A 22,125-nucleotide genomic window follows, 5' to 3' on the forward strand; every position below is an offset into this window, starting at 1 on the left:
GACTGATTGTGTTCCGGGAATCAACACATGAAAACGTGATTATTTTCTTTTTAACTGAGGGAGTAATGCAGAATCAAGGAGCTAGAAAACTAATTGAGTTATTGTTTATAAACAATTTGGTTATTAAACGTTGTTCAACTGGGGAAATCGTTTGAAAACAAACTTGTGCAGCGTAGGCGTTTCTCCTTGCTTAGTCTTAGCTAGTTTATTTAGTTCCCTAAATCTCAGCGTTTATACGGACATACGGACGGACACAGACGAACGGACATGGGTAGATCAACGTGGCCTCGATCCTTATGTGTATTTACTATATCAACTATATCTACTGTATAGGAACGAAACCACTGTTTTTACCAGTAAAATACTTTTCAACAAATCGTAGATGTTAATATAAACCCAAATGTTGAGTTTGTCATATAGCTAACGATATTGTTCCCATTGTGTTTTGATAAAAACATAGGCAACTAATTTATTTCAAAGAAAAGTAAACACATTTCTATACCTCAAAACGTTTTTTCCCAGTGATAATGATGCAGTTGGCACATGGAAATCCATGACTGTGCCCGAAAGCGCCAGAGCGATCCACTTACGTCTGAGCATTTTGTGTGGTGCTCTTTGATGGAGACGGCTGCCACAGCGATCGCAGAGCGCTGATAAATAATAAAAATTAAAAATAAATTAACACCTAGTAAAGATGCAGTGGACTGAAGACTGGGGAACTCGGAGGCAGCGGGACTGAGAACTGAGGACTGGCACTGGTTTCCCTGGCACTTTGTCCCTGCTCTGTCATTACTTGGGACCTGGTTTCGAATGTTGCCCGTCCGCAGACAGCTTAAAAATAGCGCAAAAGTAATTAAAAACGAAAATATAAAAGAGCAGGAGACAAATGCACGCACATCCACTGCCACATCCACATCCACATGCATATCCACCGACTGTCCCCTCTTGGAAAAATGGATATAAAAATAAAAATAAAAATTATGCTCGACCGTATTGAATTTAACAAGCGCAACGTCGATGCAGGCGGAGATCAAAGAGGACTGGGGCTCCATGGGATAATTTGCCCGAAAGTGTTGTCCTGCCTGGCCGATAATGATGATGCTAATGCAGTTGACATTTTATGTGGCTATAGAATGCCGGGCATGGCCGATAATTAAATGCAATAATAATTCAATTTAATTAGCTGGCAGCTGGTTGCTGAAGCTGCCTGATTCTGGCTGCACGTCGCGTCGTCCAAATAGCCCAAGGGGAGTGTTAAAATATTGATGGATTGATTAGCATAATATTTGTTTCATGATTCCATATTGTTTGGGGATTTGGTTTACGGCACCAGCATCGCCTAATTAAAACACCTTAAAGGGGCTCATTAGTTATCCAACATCTGTCAAGGGTGTTGATTATGTACTGAGAAGTTGTCTGGAAATGCAAACTGACGGATTCATGTGGATGTGGATGTCAACTGAGAGCCCAGGATTTATTTAAGTTTCTGTACATATACCACCATTTCACATATGATCGCAATTTTTAAGTAGCCGACTAGTATAAGTTATTAATTGAAATCTACATAATTTACTGAATTACTAAGCTAATTGGTAAGGACATTTAAATTGGGACTTGTGAGTTTTCAAACCATTAACCCGACACCATTTGCATCGAGCGAGGTCACAGACAAACACTCGTTTATTGGCTGACAAATCGGATTTAGTGTGAGCTTTAAATAAGCCGCACAAACAGGCACTAGATATATGGCGATATATCCTTGCCCAGGAGCTTTCATGGACACAATGTTCGTGTTGGAGATATTTCATTGAATCAATTATCGCTGGACATGGCATAATAATTACTGTCTGCTGCACACAGAAGCGCACACTAGCAGACACAATCCACCACCCATTTCAATCCAGTCCAGTCCAACCCTACTCAACCGCTCAACCACCCATCCACCCAACCACCACCCACTCGCCCACACATCGGCAAGGTCGCCCGAAGCGACGGAGCAGCAGGGACATGTTCATTTCTTCATTGATAACTGGAAGGGAAGCTCATCCTGGCCTCGTTACTTAACCAACTGTAACAGTCCAACTGAGAGACAGAGAGCAAAGAGCCTGGGAGAAAGAGACGGGGACAGGTAGTCAGAGGAGGAAGGCACGAACTGACGCAAACAGAAGGCGAAGGATGCAAGGCGCACTGGGAGAAATTTCATGACAATTCTTAGAAGTTTCATTAAATGATATGCATTTATAGTCAGTTCCCCTTTAATGATATCTTTTTATAGTAGGTTCCATTAAATGATATCTATTCATAGTAAGTTCTATTAAATGATATGTATTCATAGTAAATTCTATTAAATGAAATCTATTCAAAGTAAGTTCCACTAAATGATATCTATTTACTAAGTAAGATTCCGTAAAACGATCTTCAATACTAAAAGCATAACCACTAACTTTATTATTTGTAATATTACACATGAACATATAAATAAACGTATTCATACTTGCTTTCAAATTTATTGTACTTCCACCTAAAAAAGTTAATTAAAAGTAACTTTCCGATTTCTTCCTATCCCCGATTTGTCTCTGTGCGGCAGTAAAACAAAAATTTGCCCGTATTAAGGCAAAATAATGAAGTGAAAATGGCAACAATGTGATTACACACAGTCATAGACCCAAAGCCATAATAAATCGTTCCACAAGCGAGAGGTCAGATCAAAAGAGAGAGAGAGAGAGGGAGGAGCGCTGTGAGAGCGAGTGGGAGCATCTGCGCGTGCGCTGCTCAAAATGTTGCAGATACATTCTGGGCACATGCTGGTCATAATGGCTAACTTGTTGGATGCAGCTGCTCCACTCCACTACACTCTACTCCACTCCAGTCCGTACCATTCCACTTCACTTACACTTCCACTTCATAATTTCCTTGGGCGGGTAAAAGTTTTCGCTCTCGCAGCGATTTGTCTGGCAAACAATTTCCGAAATGCGATTGCTTAAACGCAATACGAAAAGTTATTAATTGAGCTGGCCGTAATGAGCTCATTTACAGATTGTAATGTGCTCCCATTACAGGCACACGAACAGCTGTCGATTTCGATTCCTCGATTCCTCGATTCGGAATCCGGAGCACTTGATGGCAGGCATTACGTCGAGTTAAATGGCTTGTAATGACGACGACGATGGGGCGTCGCTGTGTGTGTGTGTATGTGTGTGTGTGTGTGTGTGGAGGGGGTTGTGAGTTGGTGAGTTGGGGAGGGCGGGGAGTTAAATAGGGCTAAATGTGTCCAATCACTCGGGGGCTATTGGGGTCTGAACCCGATTTGGAACAAGGCGAGCAAATGTCAGACAGCGATTTCCCATTTGTCACTGGCCGCTCGATATGGATATGACTACATCTAATGGATACACACAATTCTATCTAATCGCCCCCCAATTCAGGAGGCTGTTAAGCAGGCGAAAAGCTTTCGACCAAACGGGATGCGAAATATGGCAAGTTTACACTTTGCTACCGCTTTTAAACTCTTTTGGCTTCTAACCATAGTTTGCTCCCCTCATAACCTCTTTCTATTTTACTATTTGTCCACCTAAATAAGTAGCCTTAAATTCGAACAAAAATACCTTGTTGTCAAGCTTACACTTCTCATGATCACAGTAACATGATATTTTTAAATCAGTTCCACAATAAACTCAGACACTACAACTACCCAACGACACAACTGATACTACAGAAAAAAAAAAACATCGTATTGAAAGGCAGAAACCCACAAAACTGCCGTATTTATTGTTAACTTTGTTTGGTTACTTTTTTTTTGTCGTTTTGTGACTGTTCTCTGCAATGGACACACTACTCGAACACGAAGCCGCGGATCTCTACGATGAGCAGCAAATCGATCGAATCGGCGACGCGGTGACCGGAGATGCAGGCGATGACTCTGATGACACATTGGAGGATGGACAGCAGCTCCTGGGAGTCAATCGTCAGATGGACATACTCCTGGACGCTCCGCAAGAGCCACCGATGGCTGTGTTTCCGGCGAGAGGAGGCCCAAACGGAGGACCGCCACGTCTGCGCAAGAAACGGAGTTTCTACACTATGGTCAAGCCAACTCCGCCGTGCCAAAGTCGGGAGCCGGAAATGTGCCGCCTGATGGCCAGTGTCACGCGGGCAATGCGCCAAGTTCGCGAGGATCAGCGAGGCGAGTACTTTGCTAATTACCTGGTCGAGAACATGACCAGTCAGAACTACCCGAACGGTGTGGGTCTGCCACAGCATTGGGGTGAGTTCTGATTCGCCATGCTTCCCCGCCATTCATCCATTGATCATATGAGAAGGACCTCTCTTGAACCTCGGAAGATCGAGCCAGCTCGTTGGGATCCCATCTTACACGATGTACACTTACATATGTCTGCCAACACTTGATATGCATCCTTACACCACCATTATCTTTCCTCCCAGACCACTTCCACACTGAGATAAAAAACAAAAAAAAGGTTACTTTACTTACTTGGGGATTAAAACTGTTTGCGGTTCAATCTTTATTCAATAAACAACACGGTTTATTAAACTTATATTTTCATATTTGGTTTTCCAGTTACTGTTTTCCAAATTCATGCCCCACAATTGTCAACAATTAACAAGACTTATAAGCCACAAAAAAAAAGTTTACAGTTAATAAAAGCGCTTTCTGTGAATAAAATGGTATATTGGCTAATCGATTACTCTATTGAACGAAAAGCTTTATTCGCTTTTAAATATTTTCAAATCGCTTAATAAATCCACCTTTTGCAGAACTTCACTTACAGGTATCAGATTAATAAAGCATTTATTGTTCAAATGGAGACTCCCTCTTGCATCAAAGTTTTTGATTTGTTTGCCGGCAGAAGCAGAGGCAGAGGCCAATTGCCCGAAGGCTACCGAAAAATTCATGAAATTGACAATTAATAAACTTCAAATTGGAAGCCCCACATACGTATGTACATCCCCTCTCCCCTTACACTCGTCGTTGTTGTGGCAAAAACAAAAGGCTTTATAGGGCCCCAACAACAATTTCGCACACACATATGGACTTCGGCCACTGACAATGGCCACAATGAACAGATGAACAGTGGGAGCCAGGGAATCCAGGGAACCCAGAGACAAAGGCCGTATGCGGACAATTGCCCAAAGTGTAGCAAATAAATACAAAATGCAAAAGATAATTGCAATCAAAGCCACAAAATGTAGCCAAAAGGCTTATAAATTGTGGGTGGCGGCGGTGGAGGGGGGGTTGTGCTGCAATGCCGCAGGGATGAGGAAGGGGAATATACAGAAGGTAAACGCATTTAATTTCCTAAATGTGCTTCACATGCCACAGCACAAAGTTGCACACACTCGCATTCATATACAAATAGGCTGCAGTCAGTTGCAGTAGCAGTTGCTGTTGCAGTTGCAATTGCACTGGCCACATCATCACCCCTCTCCACCCCCCTTACAGCAAGACCCCAACCACAACAAGAACAACAGCAACAAGAGCTGCAGCAGCAGCAGCAGCAAAAAGAAGAAGCAGTTGAGGCGACGGCAATTTACGGCCATTATTGCAACAGACAGCCTGCTTTATTATGTGCCACGCCCGCAACATAAGCACTGAGAACAATATTCTGTCACTTTTCATTACAATTTAGTCCTTCAAAATAGACCATAAAAATATATACCTTTAAATATTTCCATACTACCATTACTACAATAATATTTACTATAAAAACAATATGACTTTTAATAATGTTTAGTTTTGAGTGTTGCTCTACGAAAATGTTGCAATAAATCCTTGACTATTAAATACCTAGTTTATTTAATTTAAAATGAAGGGATTATTTCCAATTTTATTATCATTTAGTTGTACTTTAGCTACTAACTATAAATATTTTAAAATCGTGGGCTAATGTGATTTACTGTGATATTGCTAGTTTGCCTTGCTAAAAGCCATTTAAATTGAACTAAATAATCTCCAACAATAACCGCATAATTAAATTGTCCCAGTGCAAGGACACCACCCCTTTTGCACCCCTTTTGCGACGCCCATGACAGGAAGGGGCAACTCCTGCCATAACTTTTTGCGGCTGCTTTTAGGCTGAGCTTTTGCATTTGCTTTTTGGTCGCTCTGTGATTGCGTTGCAAATGGCCACATGCAACAATGTTGCTGCTGTTGTTGTTGTTGTTGGTGCCCCCGCAATGGCGCGCCTTCTAATTGAATTGCATTGAATTGAATTGATTTTCGGTTAGCTTTGTTCGCCTAATTGTTGCATTTACATGGGCGGGATGTCCATTTGAAAGCAATATACGCAGAAATCAAATTAAACAAAAGTCGCGTCACAAAAGGAGTTATCATAAGTGGGAGGCACAACGTTTAAAGCGCAAATTATGACATGTTGCAAGGGTGGATTCATTAAGCAAATGCTGCAACAATCTGACAATCGTGTGGCATGGCGTTTTGCGTTCGAATTCCATTGTTTGACAGACGATGCGAAACTCTTTCCATCCAAACACATTCTGCCCATTCTGCACATCAATGCTAAATGGACCCGAGTTATTGGGGTTGTTGCCTCGGTTTCCTGCCCATCCTGGTTTTCCTGGCTTTCCTACCTTTCCTGCCTTTCCTGGATATTCCACCCGCCGGCAGTTGAAGGCACGAAATGTGATTGATGCTCATCCGCTATCGCCGAGCTCCATTGTTATGCCACGTCTTTGATCTATGGCCACCCTCCATCACCTGGGCATTGTTGAGTAATTGATTTTGCCTCACATATCTACATATCTCCATTCCAGCCAACCACCCAACATCATGCCAAGTATCTGCAAGTTAATTTGGGTTCATCCACACGCCGGCATGAATTCAATGTCGCGACAACTTCTTGCAATTTCTCCTTAATTATACACACACTTAAGTTCGCATTAATTATTGTCACTGAGTTCAGTTCCCGGGAAATGTCCCCCCGAAAAAAACTCAAATGGTCGGGATTTCGCCCGCTCAGCAAAGTTACATACAAACAATTACATCGTCGCGGCGGGCCAAAAAACTTTAACAATTATGCTTTAACTGGCTTTAGATACTCTCTCTATTCAAGGAGAATATTAGAAATTCATTGAAATTATTTTATAAATTTACTAGTTAGCAGTAGAAGTATGATTCGGTTTAATTATGAGCAATAGTTTTGCGTAATGGCATTCTTGTATTTGCTTTTAGTTTCTATCGAGCTTTAAAATGCTTTAAAATACATTTGTTAAATTCCATATTTTGACTCAATTAATTATTCTTGACTGTGTAGCTGGTAATTACTTCAGATGTTATTGTTTTGAAGTAATGCCCATGTAGTGCTGTCTAGAGTATTTAAACATCACTATCGAGTTAAGCGCTTTACATATTTTGTTTTTGTTCTGTTGTATTTGCGTGGAAACGTGTGCAGAAAGTTTTCCACTTACAAACAATTCACAAGTAAAATACCTTGACTTTTGCTGCCGCTTCTGATTCTGCTGTCCATGGAAAATGATGGGGGTTTGGCTGCGGAGGAAACTGATGTCTGTGACTGCCATTACCAAGGCTCTTATGCCACTCTGATGCCCCTGCTTCCTCCACTGCCCCTGCGGCATATGGCACTCGCACACAACTACATCTACACTGAGCCCGTGTAGCAAATTGTTGGAAAATAAAGTAAGTACACCAGCAACATAAACAGCAGCAGCAGCAGCAGCAGCAGCAACATCCGCCCGAACGAATGGCAAACTGAGCATCAGTTGGAGGCACTTTTCGACGTAAGTAGCGTGGGTGGGCTGCAGTCTGGCTGGATTCCTTGTTCCTCATCACAAGTCCCCCTTCCCCCAATGGCCCCCTTGTTAGGACCCCCCTTGCCCCGCTCTTGGGACGCCCAAGTGGCAATCCAAGTCGGCTGTCTAAATACGAGCAAGCGATTTGTGTGTCTAGTTGCTAGTTGGCAACAACGACTTTGTGCCGCAGCCATGGCAATAGCTGCCTCGCCAATTGAGTTTATGCCAAATAATAATATTCACCTGCAGCTTTCCGCTGGGATATCCGCCATAAGTAGGTATTCCTCGGGTGCATCTTAAAAATGCAACTAATGAAATTACTCGAGTCGGCAGTCTTCAGTCTCTAGTCTCCAGTTTCAGTGTAATAACCTAATTCCATGGTACTATATTATTCATTTCACTGCACCCAGCCGACAGGAATTTGATGGAATTTCCTGTAACAGGCAGCTCGCAGCAGACAGACAGACGGACACAGAAGCCACTTCCCTCGAACAGACAGAGACTCACAGACAACGCACACACATACAGTGAATACCCTGGATGTAGGAAGGGCAAAGTCTGGCGAAGGGACGGACACATAAGCAGGCTTATGATCAGCTCCTCGTAAGCGAACTTCTATTGACCGTTGTTCCTAGTCTTCTGTTGCTTTTGCCGGTTAAGCAAACAGACCAAACGCCACCGCAGACAATCAGAAAGGCATTCGGCCAAGAGAATGACGAACACCAGCTAGTAAACTTGGCCTAAACACCGGGACAAACAGATACAGTACGCACTCCAACCAGCTTTTCAGCTATTTAGTTTTTCACAAATATTATTAATCAAATCCCAAATTATCTGACATCTACTTAGTTTTCAAAGATAAATGAATATAATAAGGATGCTTAGCATGGAAGGTAAATAATGTTTGATTCAATACAACAGCTTCATTTATGATGCCATTCAAAATTCAGAAGTTCATATACAACATCTTCTGCCCAGGGCGCCATTTGTTTGCATACTCGAACTGGAGCTAAAAGCCAGCACAATATGGCTGGAAAACTGAGTGTCCCAAAGACAATTCTCTGGGTGATTCATTTGGCATTTTGCGAACTTAATTGATGGCAATTTGTGATTCGTCCGCCGCACTCCGTCTGCACAATAACGAGACAGCGGACCATTAACACATTTTAATCTGCCGCCGGGCGAATGGCTTTTGTGCGGTTGGTGGGGGTCTCTGTGTATCTGAATCTGAATCTGAATGTGAATATGAATCCGAGTTGTAGACCGAGACCGAAACTGAATCGGAATCGGAAGCTCCTCCGGCAACGAAAGCCGGCGCTCAGTCGCTCTTAATCATCAGCATAAGCAATAATGGGAAACAATTGCCATCTGCCGACTGGCAGACCTCAGTTGCTTTTGCTTTTGCTCTGCTGTTGCTTTTGCGTTTGCTGTTGCTTATTCAGTTGCAGTTGCTGTTGCTGTTGCTGTTGCTGCCACTGAAATTGCTGAGCTGAGGCACAAACTTTTATTGCATTGCCATGTCAACAGTCGTAGCAGCAACAGCAGCAACAGCAATTGTTATCCCTGTGTACGAGTGTGTGGCACCATTGCACTTAAAATGCGAATCCGAATCTGAAACCGACTGCGAATGCGAATTGTGACGCAAAATGAAGCTACTTGTGCGCCACTGGCAGCAGATACAGATGCAAACTGCGGTGCCACTGCTGCTGCTGCGACTGCTGTAGCAGCATGCCACATTCAATTAGTGCAACAACATATCCTGCCAGCAGTTGATGCTGCTCTCTTGCACGGCAGTCCGTAGTGCAGACCAGAGTCAGTGCTACACTTAATTTTATTCATTTGACAGTGCCACAGTCTGCGTCTGCTGCATGGGGCACATTCGAATCGCTGCCACACGTTCGCCAGCAATTAAGGTCATTGAAGGCAGCAGCAAAGGCTGGAACAGCAACTGCAACGGGCCAACAACAGAGGAAATACTTTTTAATTATGACATTTTATTGAGTGAACATTTATGCAAATATGACAAGACCTTTATTTTGTCGCCATTCCGGGTTTGAGGCGCTTTTAATGAGCGGGTTAACAGGGTTGAACGGGCCCATTGTTGAAGCGATTTTGCATTCAAATTGGGAAAATACGGACGAAGTTTGCCAACTAAGGGTTAACGCAGTCAGGACTTGAATGAGCAATTTGCCCAAGTTCAGTTGACCCTTGCAGGTTATTTTAGCTCTACGGTAGATAAAACTAAAACAGCTCTTAGTAAATCGTTATTAAGCTAGATTTTATTGCACAATTGTATATTCATTAGATTTATTATTTTGAGCTATTTACATTAAGGTATTACTTAGGCCACACAGCATATTATCTACGGACCAAAGTGTCATAATTAGATTATTTACTGTACCTGAAAACTCAGCACTGCCATCAGCTCCAATTATGTCTAATAGGAATTCAAGCCATCATCCTGCAATCAAATTTACGCCCTTTCCCCCCGAGTGGAATTTAATTTGGCAAATACATTTAGCCATCGCCCGAGCCTTCATGCATTTTTCACACATTTTAAATGTCGCAAAGCGCATAAAAATTCCATAAATACGCTAATGAAACACATGGTCGAGGACACACGCCGCTGTCTGGTGGAAAAAAGGGAAAAATATAAAAAGAAAATATGAAAAAGGAAGAGCCTGGCAGCAAAAGCGAGCAAAAGAGTTAAAACGGAACAGGCCACCCAGGCAACCAAAGAAGGGGTAAATTTTCCCACACCCTCCCTCCTCTCACCCCGTCGTCGTCACGGCAAATGCATTTCCATTTCATTTCCATTTATTTCAATTTCTTTCGCCATTGGTTTTTTCATTTTTGCTTCCCTCTGCTAACGTACATATACATTTATGGGCAAACACAAAATCGGATACAATTTTTGCTGGGCACCTGTGACTTTTGAATGCATTTACAGTAACCAGAATAGCAGTGTAACGATAAATGTATCTGTATCTTCATTGAAATCTGAATTCGAATCTCAATCCGTATCTGTATCTGAATCTACATTTGCATCTTTGAGCCTGAGCCTGGGCCTGTCTGTTATATTTGGCTTTTATGCAACCATTTAGCAAACACATCATAAAAATTCAATTCAATTCTGTGTTTACGTCGACTCCAGATGATATTGCTTTTTAATTGCGGACACGAGCGGAAATTGCTTTCACAAACAGCCAAACACATTCGCATCGGAGGCAACAGCACCAGCACCAGCACCAGCATATTTGCAGCCAAATGGATACAAATGGGGGCCAGGATCGGAATGGGGCCCATTGACATTTCGGTTTTGGGGCTGGGCTGTGGGGAAAGCCGAGGAAAACTAGCTGCGGAAGTGCGTTGATTGCAGGCCTTCTGGGATGAGGAAAACTCCTCGTGCCATTTGCCTGACCTCAAAAACTTTGACCTTTTTCGCTGCAGTTTATTCTTGGGTTTTGTTTCGTTTTTAATTGCACCACATGCGCCATGCAATATATAATTGGAATCAAGTCCAGCGCACCGACACCCACTTGGACACTCAAAAAAATATGGAGCATACAAGAATGAGTTTTTGATTAACCACAACTATGCCAATTGGGTATTTAAATTTGTTAAGTGCTTTTAAAATAGTTTTTTCATTATCTCGCTCCCATTCCAATTTATTTATTAAAACAAGAATCTTATTTTTATACCAAAATATATTTACTGTTTTTATGGTAACCCAATAACATTTTCTTAAAGTGCACACGAGCGAGCAGCGCGCTCTCATTTAATATGAAAGTCACAGAATGTGAGCTAATTGAAAACACTTGCAATATTTATGAGCCGAGCAACATGTTGCCAAGCCACTTGACTTGTCAGAGAAGGAAAGAAATAGAGGTGGTGAAAGAGAGAGAAAGAGGCATTGAGCTAGCCACATGTTGCCAAGCTAATAAAACAACAAAATGATTTTATTATAATGGATTTATAACGCAGGCCAAGAGCAAACAGGCTATTAGACAGAGATACACGACTTCATCGTATTCCCGTGGCGGGCGAAAGAGAAAGAGAGACAGGTAGGGAGAAAAGGATGGGGATATAGCAAAAGAGAGAGATGCACTTTTGAATTGAGACGCGAATGCGGCAGTCCATTAAGCGCAATGTTGTTGTCATCGTTTAATGCTTTTGTTGCCTATTTGCCTTATGCGACTTGACAGCTCCACTATCTTTTCTCTCAGTGCACAGGGAAAAAAAGGTGCCCTGCAGCAAAGACATTAGAATAACAAGATGCGTAACGGCCATACATTGGTTTTGCACTATGCAGCCACTTTTTTGGTGACGGCCGAAATTGCTCTCTTTTCGCTCGCCAAAAATTGAGAGCGTAAAAATCTAAAAATAGAATTGACTTGCTTGTGTGAGTAAAAACAATAAAGGAGATAGTGTGTATGTGTGCGTGCTTGTGCTAGAAGACGATTTTCGGGCCGAAATCAATTTTGATCTAAGAAACAAATTTGATTAATGTTTTGGTCAATTTCGATTCGTAACTATTATGGTTTGAAAGACTTTTTTTTAATATTCGTTTGATAAAAGCGCCGCTCGAATTAGCTACCGTTTACATATTTATATTTATATTGATAATTAATAATATGTAATATATTATAATCGGTACCCAGGGAACACCACGGGGAGGCCATTACAATTGTAATGGGGTCTTATATTTATATGACCTTCGAGTCGACTTGAAATGTTTAAATGTTTAACATTAAAACATTTCCATGTTCCCCAACTAAGCTAGTTTTCTAACTATTGCTTTTTATTATATATCGCCTCTTTTTTTAATTATATAATTTAATTTTTAAAGTCGTCAATAATTTGAATGTTTATATTTTTTTCACTTATGAGATAAAATGCTGAGTTTAGCTTGACTTTTTTGTCTATTAGCAATAACAGTCCACTTGCAATGCTTAAAAAGCAAAACTTTTATAAGTTTTTTTAAAAGATCTATTTTATGCTCATAACATTCATTTTCTACATGAAACCATAATGAGAAATCACTACTCTCATTTGTGCACTTAATGCATTGGTCTACAATAAATTTTTGTATACACATTTGTTTTTTATTATTTTTAAAAATATTTTCAAAAACTTTAATGTGTATTTTACAAATATTAAAAAATAGATCAGATGGTGCCTTTAGTTTTCCAAAGTCCGATTCTGTCGAGTAGTTTTTCTCATGTATAAAAAGCTCTGATGGAGCTGTTAAATGCTCGGTTTCTTTTAAAATTACCGATCTGCATTTATCGCAACTGGATCCCTTTGCAATATATCCAACAAAATATCTACTCGAAGTTAATTCAATGGGTATATCATTGCACAAAAAATTATCTATATTTTGGTCAAAGTACCTCTCATTGCCTTCTACAATTTCAGAAAATGATACAGAGTATTCTTGCTGCTGTATTTCTTTTTTTTCAATGCAAGGCTGATATATAATCGAATCGAACTCTATTGGCAACATTACATCATCATCTGATTCGCAATTAGAGTTTTGGGAAAATTTAAAAATGTGTAGGGATATAAGCTTGGCAATTATTACATTAAATTCATTAACTGAAGGATTTCTGCAGTTACCACCTTTTGCTCGAACGCACGCAAATATATTTTCAAGGGGATCCTGGTTAACTCTACTTGTTAAAAAGAAAAAGTGGTCCGTGTGGTCCTTAAATATATCTTTGACGAGTCCAAATATAGCTTCAGTAGTTTGGATCAAGCCATCAAGACAATATATATTATTACCGTGATATTTTACGCTCCTTAGGTATTCCTGCATTTCCTTCAGTTTATGCCAAACAGTATTGTTTACTTGAAGTGCGCATTTCATGGGGTTTTTGTCAGTTAATACTCTGCTATTCAGGCAATCAAAGTAATCATTAACTTTTTGGACAAATGCAGCAGTAGAAGCTGCAACTTCGGGACTATTTCGATTAAATTGCTTGTTTTGGTTACAAGCTTTAATTGCCGCTGCAACTGTGTGACTAAGTGTCTGAGTTGCCAAACATACCCGCATTAGCTCAAATCTAGTTGGATTAACGTGACTCCTTGTTAATTTAGTCATTCTCGTTACTGATCCCTGATCTAATTCATAAACCTCTCGGATGACATCAAAGTCAACTCGTCCGTCAGGGGTTTCAAAATTAGCTTTCTAATAGATTTGAAAAGATGCGGAATGTCATAAAACATATAATATTTCTTACTATTTAAGGTAAAGTAAGGTTTCTCATTGGTGACTTCAAGTAATGAGGTACATTTTCTGTTGTTACCTCCTTGATCATAAACAACACCCCTTACTTTGAACCCAATATTTTCAGCAATATTAATGTTTTTATAAATAAGCTTTTTTAAGCAATCGCCTTTTATATTTGTTTCCGGCACGAAATAGTTCAATATAAATTTCCATTTCTGTAAAATACCCCGAATCACAAATACGCAAATGTGGCTTCCCATTTTATTAGAGCGATCAATTAAATGCTCTAGTCCATCTATTATATCAACTGATACATTATATGTTAAGTTTTTTTTTATTGCTACTTCATCACAAGTTAATATGCATTCTTTATCCGATTCATTCATTTCCTTAATGGTTTCTCTAAGGGCTGAGTACAAACATTCGTTGTCTCCCGGCTGTAATTTTTTAATGCTGTTCCACTTTTGTAATGATGATGGACTGGGAAAATTTAATTTTAAAGAGTCCCTTAAAAACGTATATGTGGAAGTCGACCTGTAATATATGCTCTGAGCAAACAATTTTTCGGAATCATTCCATCTTGTATTTGTGCCTTTTTTTTCTTTCAGAAGCATTTTTACCAATATTTTCTCATTTCCCGTTAAATTGATTTTATCAATTTGAGAAAGTAGGTTTTTTTCGGACTTAGATTCCAACCTTATTATCTTTCGTTTTAAATTTGAGTTTTCTTTCCTCAGCATTTTAATTCGAATTTGTCTTTCATCAGACATTTTCTTATAAGAAATATATTTTTTTTGAAACACTTTTAATGTTTTAGTGTTTTTATGACACTGACGACATATTTCAACAGGGGACTGCGAGCGATATCTTTTTTGCGCAGGCGACCTTACAGCATTAAAATTAATTTCATCATTATTATTATATGTCATTAGGTTTCGATCTGGAATTGTTCCTTTCCTCAGATATCTTACCCCAATATCATCTGGGGAGAAATGATCGTGGCATAAAAACAGTGATGAAGTGCTTGCCACAAAATCCTCCGTAAATTGGCACTTTTCCGCCCATTTCATTAAAATTGTTGGATCCTTTTCAGGAAAACTAAACAATTTAAGGGTGGGGAAATCGCGCCTAGATTTTTGGCAGTGTGGTAAACTGCACTTGTTCCCACTTATGTTTTTCCTTTTCTTTTCGGCCATAGCCAGGCAATTCCAATTGGCCAATCAAATATTTGTATATTAAAAATAATAAATTTTAGCTCTAACCTTTTTCAAAAAGCAGCAGTAGCAGCAGCACGTAGTATTAGCGCGTAAAATTACGAAATTAAGTTTAATTCAGTTAACTGAAATTTTCTCTTATTTATCACTACCAATCGCAATTTATAATTCGCACATATATTTCCGTACTTTAGCAATGCAACCAAACCACTTTAATTGATTGTAAACACAATTTTAAAGCGAAATTTAAAAAAATCGAGGAGCTCTACGTATAGTCAGCTTTAAGCAAACGTATTAAGAGAAAAAGAAAACGTATTAAAAGGAAAAACAAAAAAATTGGCGCGCTTTTCTTCCCACCCATAATTGCGCGCTTTTTTAAAAACATCAAAACAAAATAAAAAAAAATAATTTATCTGAATCTTATTTTCATTTTAAATATTGAAAATTGGTAATTTTTATACTAGTAATTTGACTAAATAACTATAATAAATAATAAAAACATATACAAAGTAAATTTTAAAAACTACTGTAATTTAAAACAAAGAATTTAAAAAAAAAAAAAAGAAATTACATATAAAATATAAATATTTCATAAAAATAATTCATAAAGTAAAATATTATTTATAAAATAAATAAAAATATGGAATCTGTTTATTGCAAAATTGATTTCTTGAAGCACGAAGTGCGGACATAAGCACCGAAGAATCATTGTCTTCTTATATTTTTCACAAGTCGCACGCTGAATACTCTAATGACAATTATTCTAATATAAAGTCATCTTTTAAAATTATTATGCATTTTTTTGTACATAGATTGTGCTATTATTATTTCTGTGTTAAATTTGAATAATTGTTATGTTAAGGCAATGCAAGACTAGAGTTTTTAAGTGGTGTCAATTTATAAAAAATAATATAGATTTAAAGTCTAAGAACTTCTAAGATGAAGGGCATATTTTGTCATTTTTACAATGCATGTGCATACGTGTGCACCAATACAGTGGTCAGCTGTCGCTGTATGCGTACAAGAGAGCTGGTGGCTCTAGAGCTCTCCGCTCTCTGGCTTTTGAATAAAATTTCGAGAGAGCGAAAAGCCACTTGAAAAGCCACCACGAAAAAATCGTGTGCAAAAAAATCGTATGGCGTTACGCATCTTGTTATTCTAATGTCTTTGCCTGCAGCACTTACTTAAATCGTTTTCCAAAGTACAAGTTTGCAAGCAATCTCTGCTCCAGTTTTAGTTTTAATTTAGAAGTTTTACAAGTTTGCTCTAACATTATTTCAAAAATTCTAATGGTGTGGTTCGAAATATTTCCAGTGTACATCCGAGTGAGTTGAATGAGAGCAATTTCAGCTTGCGTGTGCGCATTTGCAGCGATGTTGCTGCCGTGTCCGCAGCATAAACGGGCCCCCACAGCGTCTCCTTAAGTGGAGATATTTATAATAAGTTTATTTGCTTGTGCTCTTTGTTTTTCTCTAGCCAAAGCAATGCAGCAGCAGCAGCAAGAACAACAACAAGAAAAGCGGCAGCAACGGCAGCAAAAGCATGCAACATGCAACATGTTGCTGCCGTGGCGTCAATGTTGCCCAGCTTGTTTGCCGCTGTTGGGCATTCACATTCACAATCACATTCGCAGTTGTAAATTGACGTTTTGCGTTAACGACCGAAGCGCCTTGGTCGTCGGTTTCGGCTTAAGTCCCATCCGCAACATCGCGTGTGTTTCGTGAACTTTTCGCTCGAAGTAAGGCAAGTTTTGTGTGCTAGCATCATCACCATCATCGGCATCATCACCATCGGAATCGGGCAGCAGCATCCTATCCCGCACCCCATGCAACGCACAATTTGTTTTGCATGCAGCCTGAACATGACTTCATCGGTGCAGAGAAAGAACATTAAACCACTTTACACACTTAATGGATTATTTTAAATATGGAAAGCATAAACCTACAATCGCAGTAGTTATACGCACTTCTTTAAGTACACATTTAAGAACGAGTCTTAGTTATTACTTAAGCACTTGATTACAAGACATGCGTCAGTAATTTGGTAAGTCCGAATTGAGTTTGACTAAAGTTCTTGAATAATTATTTCGAAGAAAAATCTCTACATACGTACATTGTTACAGCCAAATTTTGAGATTAATCAAAAATCGATTAAATAACATAGAATTTCTATTTCCTGACATCCATAGTTCTTAAGAAATCCATAAGCCATAATCCCTCCATGCCAAAAATTCCATATAAAATAATAGCAAGTAACTTGGTTTAGAGTTCACATTTTTATTAACATGAATCACCAGTTCCCGGGAATAGCACCACCAAATTTAATCAGGGCAAGCATTTCATTCGTCCAAATTTAATTGTCATTATTTCAATTGAAATGTGTAGAACAAGATTACTTAACAGTTTTCAGCTATACTGTGAGTTATCAGGAAATAAAACCAATCCACAAATAAAACAATTAAGCACACTTCAATCGTTTTATTTGACGATGTCATGGAGTAATTGCTTAATCTATAATAGCGACAATATGACCTAACTTTCTCCCTGTGTAGTCGTGTTTATTTGAAGTGACTTCCACGACTCCCCGATTTTTTGCTCGTCGTGCTTCTATTCAAGTGTATCTAAATTGCTTCATCTTCGTCTTGTGCAGCAGCAGCAACATCAGCATCAGCATCTTGTTGATGTTATTTCTCGTTTCATATTTTCGCAGTTATTTTTAGTTCGCCGCCGCTGCCCTTTTCAATCCCTTTTCAGCGAATACCCAATTCAATTCAATTTGCAGCCCGTAGAATTTAAATGAGCAATCAGGGCACTCATAGCCCGTCCATTGTTATTGTGGCTTCACTTCCCTAATGATGCTGGACTCAGCCTGAGCCTGAGCTTAAACTGTTGCTCTTGAGATCTGGGATGTGAGGGGAGTTCATGTTCATGGGCTTGGCATTTTCGGATTGTGGCAACTTTTTGCTTTTTGTTGTTTTCGACAGTGTTTCACTGTTTGACTGTTTGACCACAATTGAAGCCGCATTAATCATTTGCGAATATATATGTATATATGGAGCGCTCGCGATAACCTAAAAATAAATATGGCAATCATGAGTAATTGGCCTTATCAATAGCATAACATCGCCCATTAATAATCGCACCCTTATAGCTAATTGAGCTGTCGCCCCTCTTATAGCTTATAATTATTATTAATAAAATCGTAAAGCAAAAAAAAAAAAACACAAACTGAAAAAAAGAAAAAGGCACGCACACAATCTCACACTGCTGACTAACAACACAAATTGAATTACGACATTCCTGTAAAGACAATGAATGGCTTTTGTGTGTGCGGTGACCCAAAGCGACGTTCTCAGGAAATGAAATTATACACCAATTATTGCCAACAACAGCAAAAGCTTTTAAAGAAATTGGAAAGAGTGGAGTAGCGAAGACGGAATGGAACGAAACGTAGCGATACGAAACGAAGCGATTCGAAATGTGAGCGGTGAATATGGCAACGAAATCTCAATAATTAATCAAATAATAAATCTTGGTGAGCAATTAAGAGGAGAAAGACAAAGCCAGCCAACCGAAAGGCCGAAAGCAATAAAAACCATTGAAAAGCCGTTGGCTCAGCATTAATTAGCGCTAAACGCCGTCGCAACAACAGCGGTAACGACAGCCGCAACATCCACGAACGGCGGCAACATGAACTCCCCGAGCAACAGCAGCATCAGCATCCGCCGACTTATTAAAGTATGTATGTACATATAACTCAATTATAGAGAATTAAAAACAAACTCAAAGGCAGCCAACGTCGGCAATTCGCAAAGCAGAAAGCGCTGCACTTGGAAAAATGTACTTAAAGTGTCAATATCATTCTGTACCAATTATGCAAAACTCAATCTCTAAAGCTACATTTAAATAACTCTTAGATTCTGTGTAGCTAGATTTTTTGCAAGTGCATGGGGACGCCGTGCGGCAGCAGCAATCAAAGCAATAAAACACATTCAGCATTTAATAAAGACACCCCAGCAACATGTTGCAAGGGGGCCAGCAACAGCAACGGCAACATCGTGAATTTGAATTTATGAGCTTCGCACACACATACATTTCATCGCTCGCAACGAGATACAATTAAGCCGTAATGCATATGAAAATTCGTGTTTTATTGCCGTGCGTTATGTTCACGTGCGCGGCAACTGTTTGTATCTGTATCTGTATGCGTATCTGTTAATGTATCTGTATCTATATCCATAGCTGTATCTCTCTCGCTCTCGTTGTCTCTCTTTCTCTCCCTTTCTCCCTCTCTCTTTCTTCCTCTCGCTGTGAGCGCAGCGTAATTGTAATTATAGTAATATGTTTTATGATGGGCCCTCGTTTAGCACCAACCCCCGCAAAGCGTTTGGCCAAAATGTATCTAGATACATAATTGCCACATTCAGTCGTCGTTAAATAGTTGCACGGCGCAGTTCACACAAGCGGCAAAAGCAGCGCCGCAGCAGCAGCAGCAGCAGCAGCAGCGGCAACAGCAACAGCATAGCAGCAGCAACACGCCAGCAACATTCGTGCTTTATAGCACTCGCACTCAGAAGTCGTTCAGAATTGCTGCCGTCGTTGTCCCGGTCGGTGTTTCGGTATCGGTATCGGATTGTTGACTAACTCTCTGTTTATTTGCCATCCGTTCTGGCCGTGTTTTCGAGCGCTTTCTCAGCGTGGAAGCGAAGCCGAAACGCTAACTTGCCGGTAAATCGTTTGACCGACCGCGGGGTCCAACAAAAAGAGTCAAATTCAATTTACGCGCCACGTAATTATAATTAGGCATGAGGCCATACAAGGAATGCTACGGCTAGAACTGAACAATCGACCCCCTCAGAGAGTGTACTATTTTAATTAAGTGTGTGCTACAGCAACAGCAACAGCAAAAGCAAAAGCAACAGCAATGGCAGCCCAGCTATAACAACCATAACATAACAACGGCGAAAAGAAGTCACGCATGTGTATCTTTGTATCTTCGTATCTTTGTGTCCGAGCTGTTCTCGTGTGCGAACGTGTGTATTTGTGCCGCTTTTGTGTCCATTAGTCACACATGAAACTAATTAGCATTTCGTCTGTTTGTTATTGTCGCGTTTGCTGGTCAAAAGAATTAGCGCGGCAAGAGCAACGTCAAGCGCCATTAAGCGATATCTTTAAATATGTGTATATGTATGTATACGTATGTATGTATGTGTATGTGCGTATTTATATATCGCCCTGGGATGGGACTGTTTTCTTTTATGATTTTCGCTTGGCATTTACCATTAATTTGTTTATTTTCCCACCGCATTCCCACCGACGGCAATCGGCAATCGGCCATCGGCCATCAACAATTTGCAATTGGCAATCAGCAATCAGCGATCGAGTTTATATGGTCAGCACAAAAAAATATTATCAAAGAGGACAGCAATTTAAGCGGCAGTAGCAGCCATCTTCGCTAATTGCTGGCTGCTGTATCTGCAAGATACTTTGCCACTCTCACACCTCCAGCCTTGCTGTTTGCCAGCATTTTGTATCTGTTCTTTTTTGTCTTTTTTTGTCTTTTTTTTGTGTTTTTTGTTTTTCCCCCTATTATTGCTGGTGGTTCGCACGCTCGGCAGGCAATTTGTCAACGCGAACGCCGCTGACAGGTTACGCAGCCGCACTGTTGCCAATTGATTTTCAATTCAATTTATGTGGCACAGCTATCTAGACACTGGGACTACTGGTATATACATATATGTATATTCGCTCATAAATAAATTATGAAGCGTGTGCAAAAAAGGAAATTTCCATTTTCACAAAAATATTTCAATTACTCAATTAAATTCAGTTGGCAAAAAGGTGTTATAAATAAAGCAAACGCTCAATCGTAATTGAAGTCCACTTAATGGTCGACCGTGTGTTCGTTTCCCATTAATTACGCTGCCCAGCCATAAATGCTGTCGTTTGCCGTTGCCATTGCTGCTTTAATAATAAATAATATAAATAAGTAAAAGTAAATAAATAACTATATAATGGATATAAAGCGCTTTAGCTGCCATTTAAGTGCCGAAAAGCTCAAGTTATTATGGTCGGAACGGTCAAAATGCTTATAAAAATGTTTAAACAAAACAAAACAGTTAAACACGAGAAACCCAGTTAAGTGCCAAGAAAAGCAGTGAATATTGAGTCTACAAAAAATATGACCCCATTATGCCTCACCCAAATTTCACAAACTAATTTGTCGCTGCCGTCGGTGTTTGTGCGCCATTATATTGGCACTATATTTCCTGTATTTTAATCAGATTTCTAGACATTTGCATACACAAGGTATTGCGACAAATGCTGAAGCAACTTAGTAAGCAGATTTAAAAATATCCCAAGCAGATTTTGCTCGTTACAATTAAAACATTTGTTAAGCGCAGTTGACACATTAAAATATTCGCCACATTTTAATATTTTAACGAGGCAAATGGCCAAATTGAAAATGAACACAGATGACAAATGAAGCAAAAACAGGGTCGCGATTCGGCTTGCACATTGTTTCACAATAAATAAATGAATGCAAATAAATTTAATTAAATTACAAAGGCATTATAGCTGCATATAATATGAGTGCAAACAGCATGGAGGAGACAATGGGCTGCCAATTATGAAACCAGAACGCATTTCAAAATAATTAAAAATTAAATAAATGAACGACGTGCGGGCAATAACAAATTGTGCAGCTAAACTCAAAAACAGCCAGCGAAAATACATTAAAATTAATTCGCAGTCGCCGAGCCAAAACAATAATCAATAATTGTCAATTGGCAGGCTAATGAATTAATTACATTTTCATCACCGATCCACCCCCGCCCCCCTTGGAATGTTCCTTTTTCTTTCATTAGTCAGTTTTTTTGTGTCGTTTATTTTG

General features: G+C 39.6%; 2 protein-coding genes across 2 annotated transcripts in view; both read left to right on the top strand.

Annotated features, from left to right (window-relative positions):
* The first annotated feature begins 3,647 nt into the window (after positions 1 to 3,647).
* On the top strand, positions 3,648 to 4,684 carry LOC6537313 (male-specific protein scotti). Its single transcript, XM_002097835.4, has one exon. The coding sequence runs from the start codon at positions 3,823 to 3,825 to the stop codon at positions 4,273 to 4,275; it is 453 nt and encodes a 150-aa protein (XP_002097871.2). The 5' UTR covers positions 3,648 to 3,822; the 3' UTR covers positions 4,276 to 4,684.
* A 12,456-nt stretch (positions 4,685 to 17,140) lies between these two features.
* Positions 17,141 to 22,125, top strand: part of LOC6537316 (homeobox protein abdominal-B) — a 44,080-nt gene continuing 39,095 nt past the window's right edge. Inside the window, exon 1 of the mRNA XM_015192793.2 lies at positions 17,141 to 17,274. The gene's annotated coding sequence lies outside the window, so the exon portion shown is untranslated. The remainder of the gene's footprint in view (positions 17,275 to 22,125) is intronic.

Source organism: Drosophila yakuba, chromosome 3R (genome assembly GCF_016746365.2).
Source record: "Drosophila yakuba strain Tai18E2 chromosome 3R, Prin_Dyak_Tai18E2_2.1, whole genome shotgun sequence".
Lineage (NCBI taxonomy): Eukaryota > Metazoa > Arthropoda > Insecta > Diptera > Drosophilidae > Drosophila > Drosophila yakuba.

Bases quoted from the DNA above. Each gene is read 5' to 3' on its own strand.
- LOC6537313 (XM_002097835.4), top strand. From the start codon at position 3,823: ATGGACACACTACTCGAACACGAAGCCGCGGATCTCTACGATGAGCAG.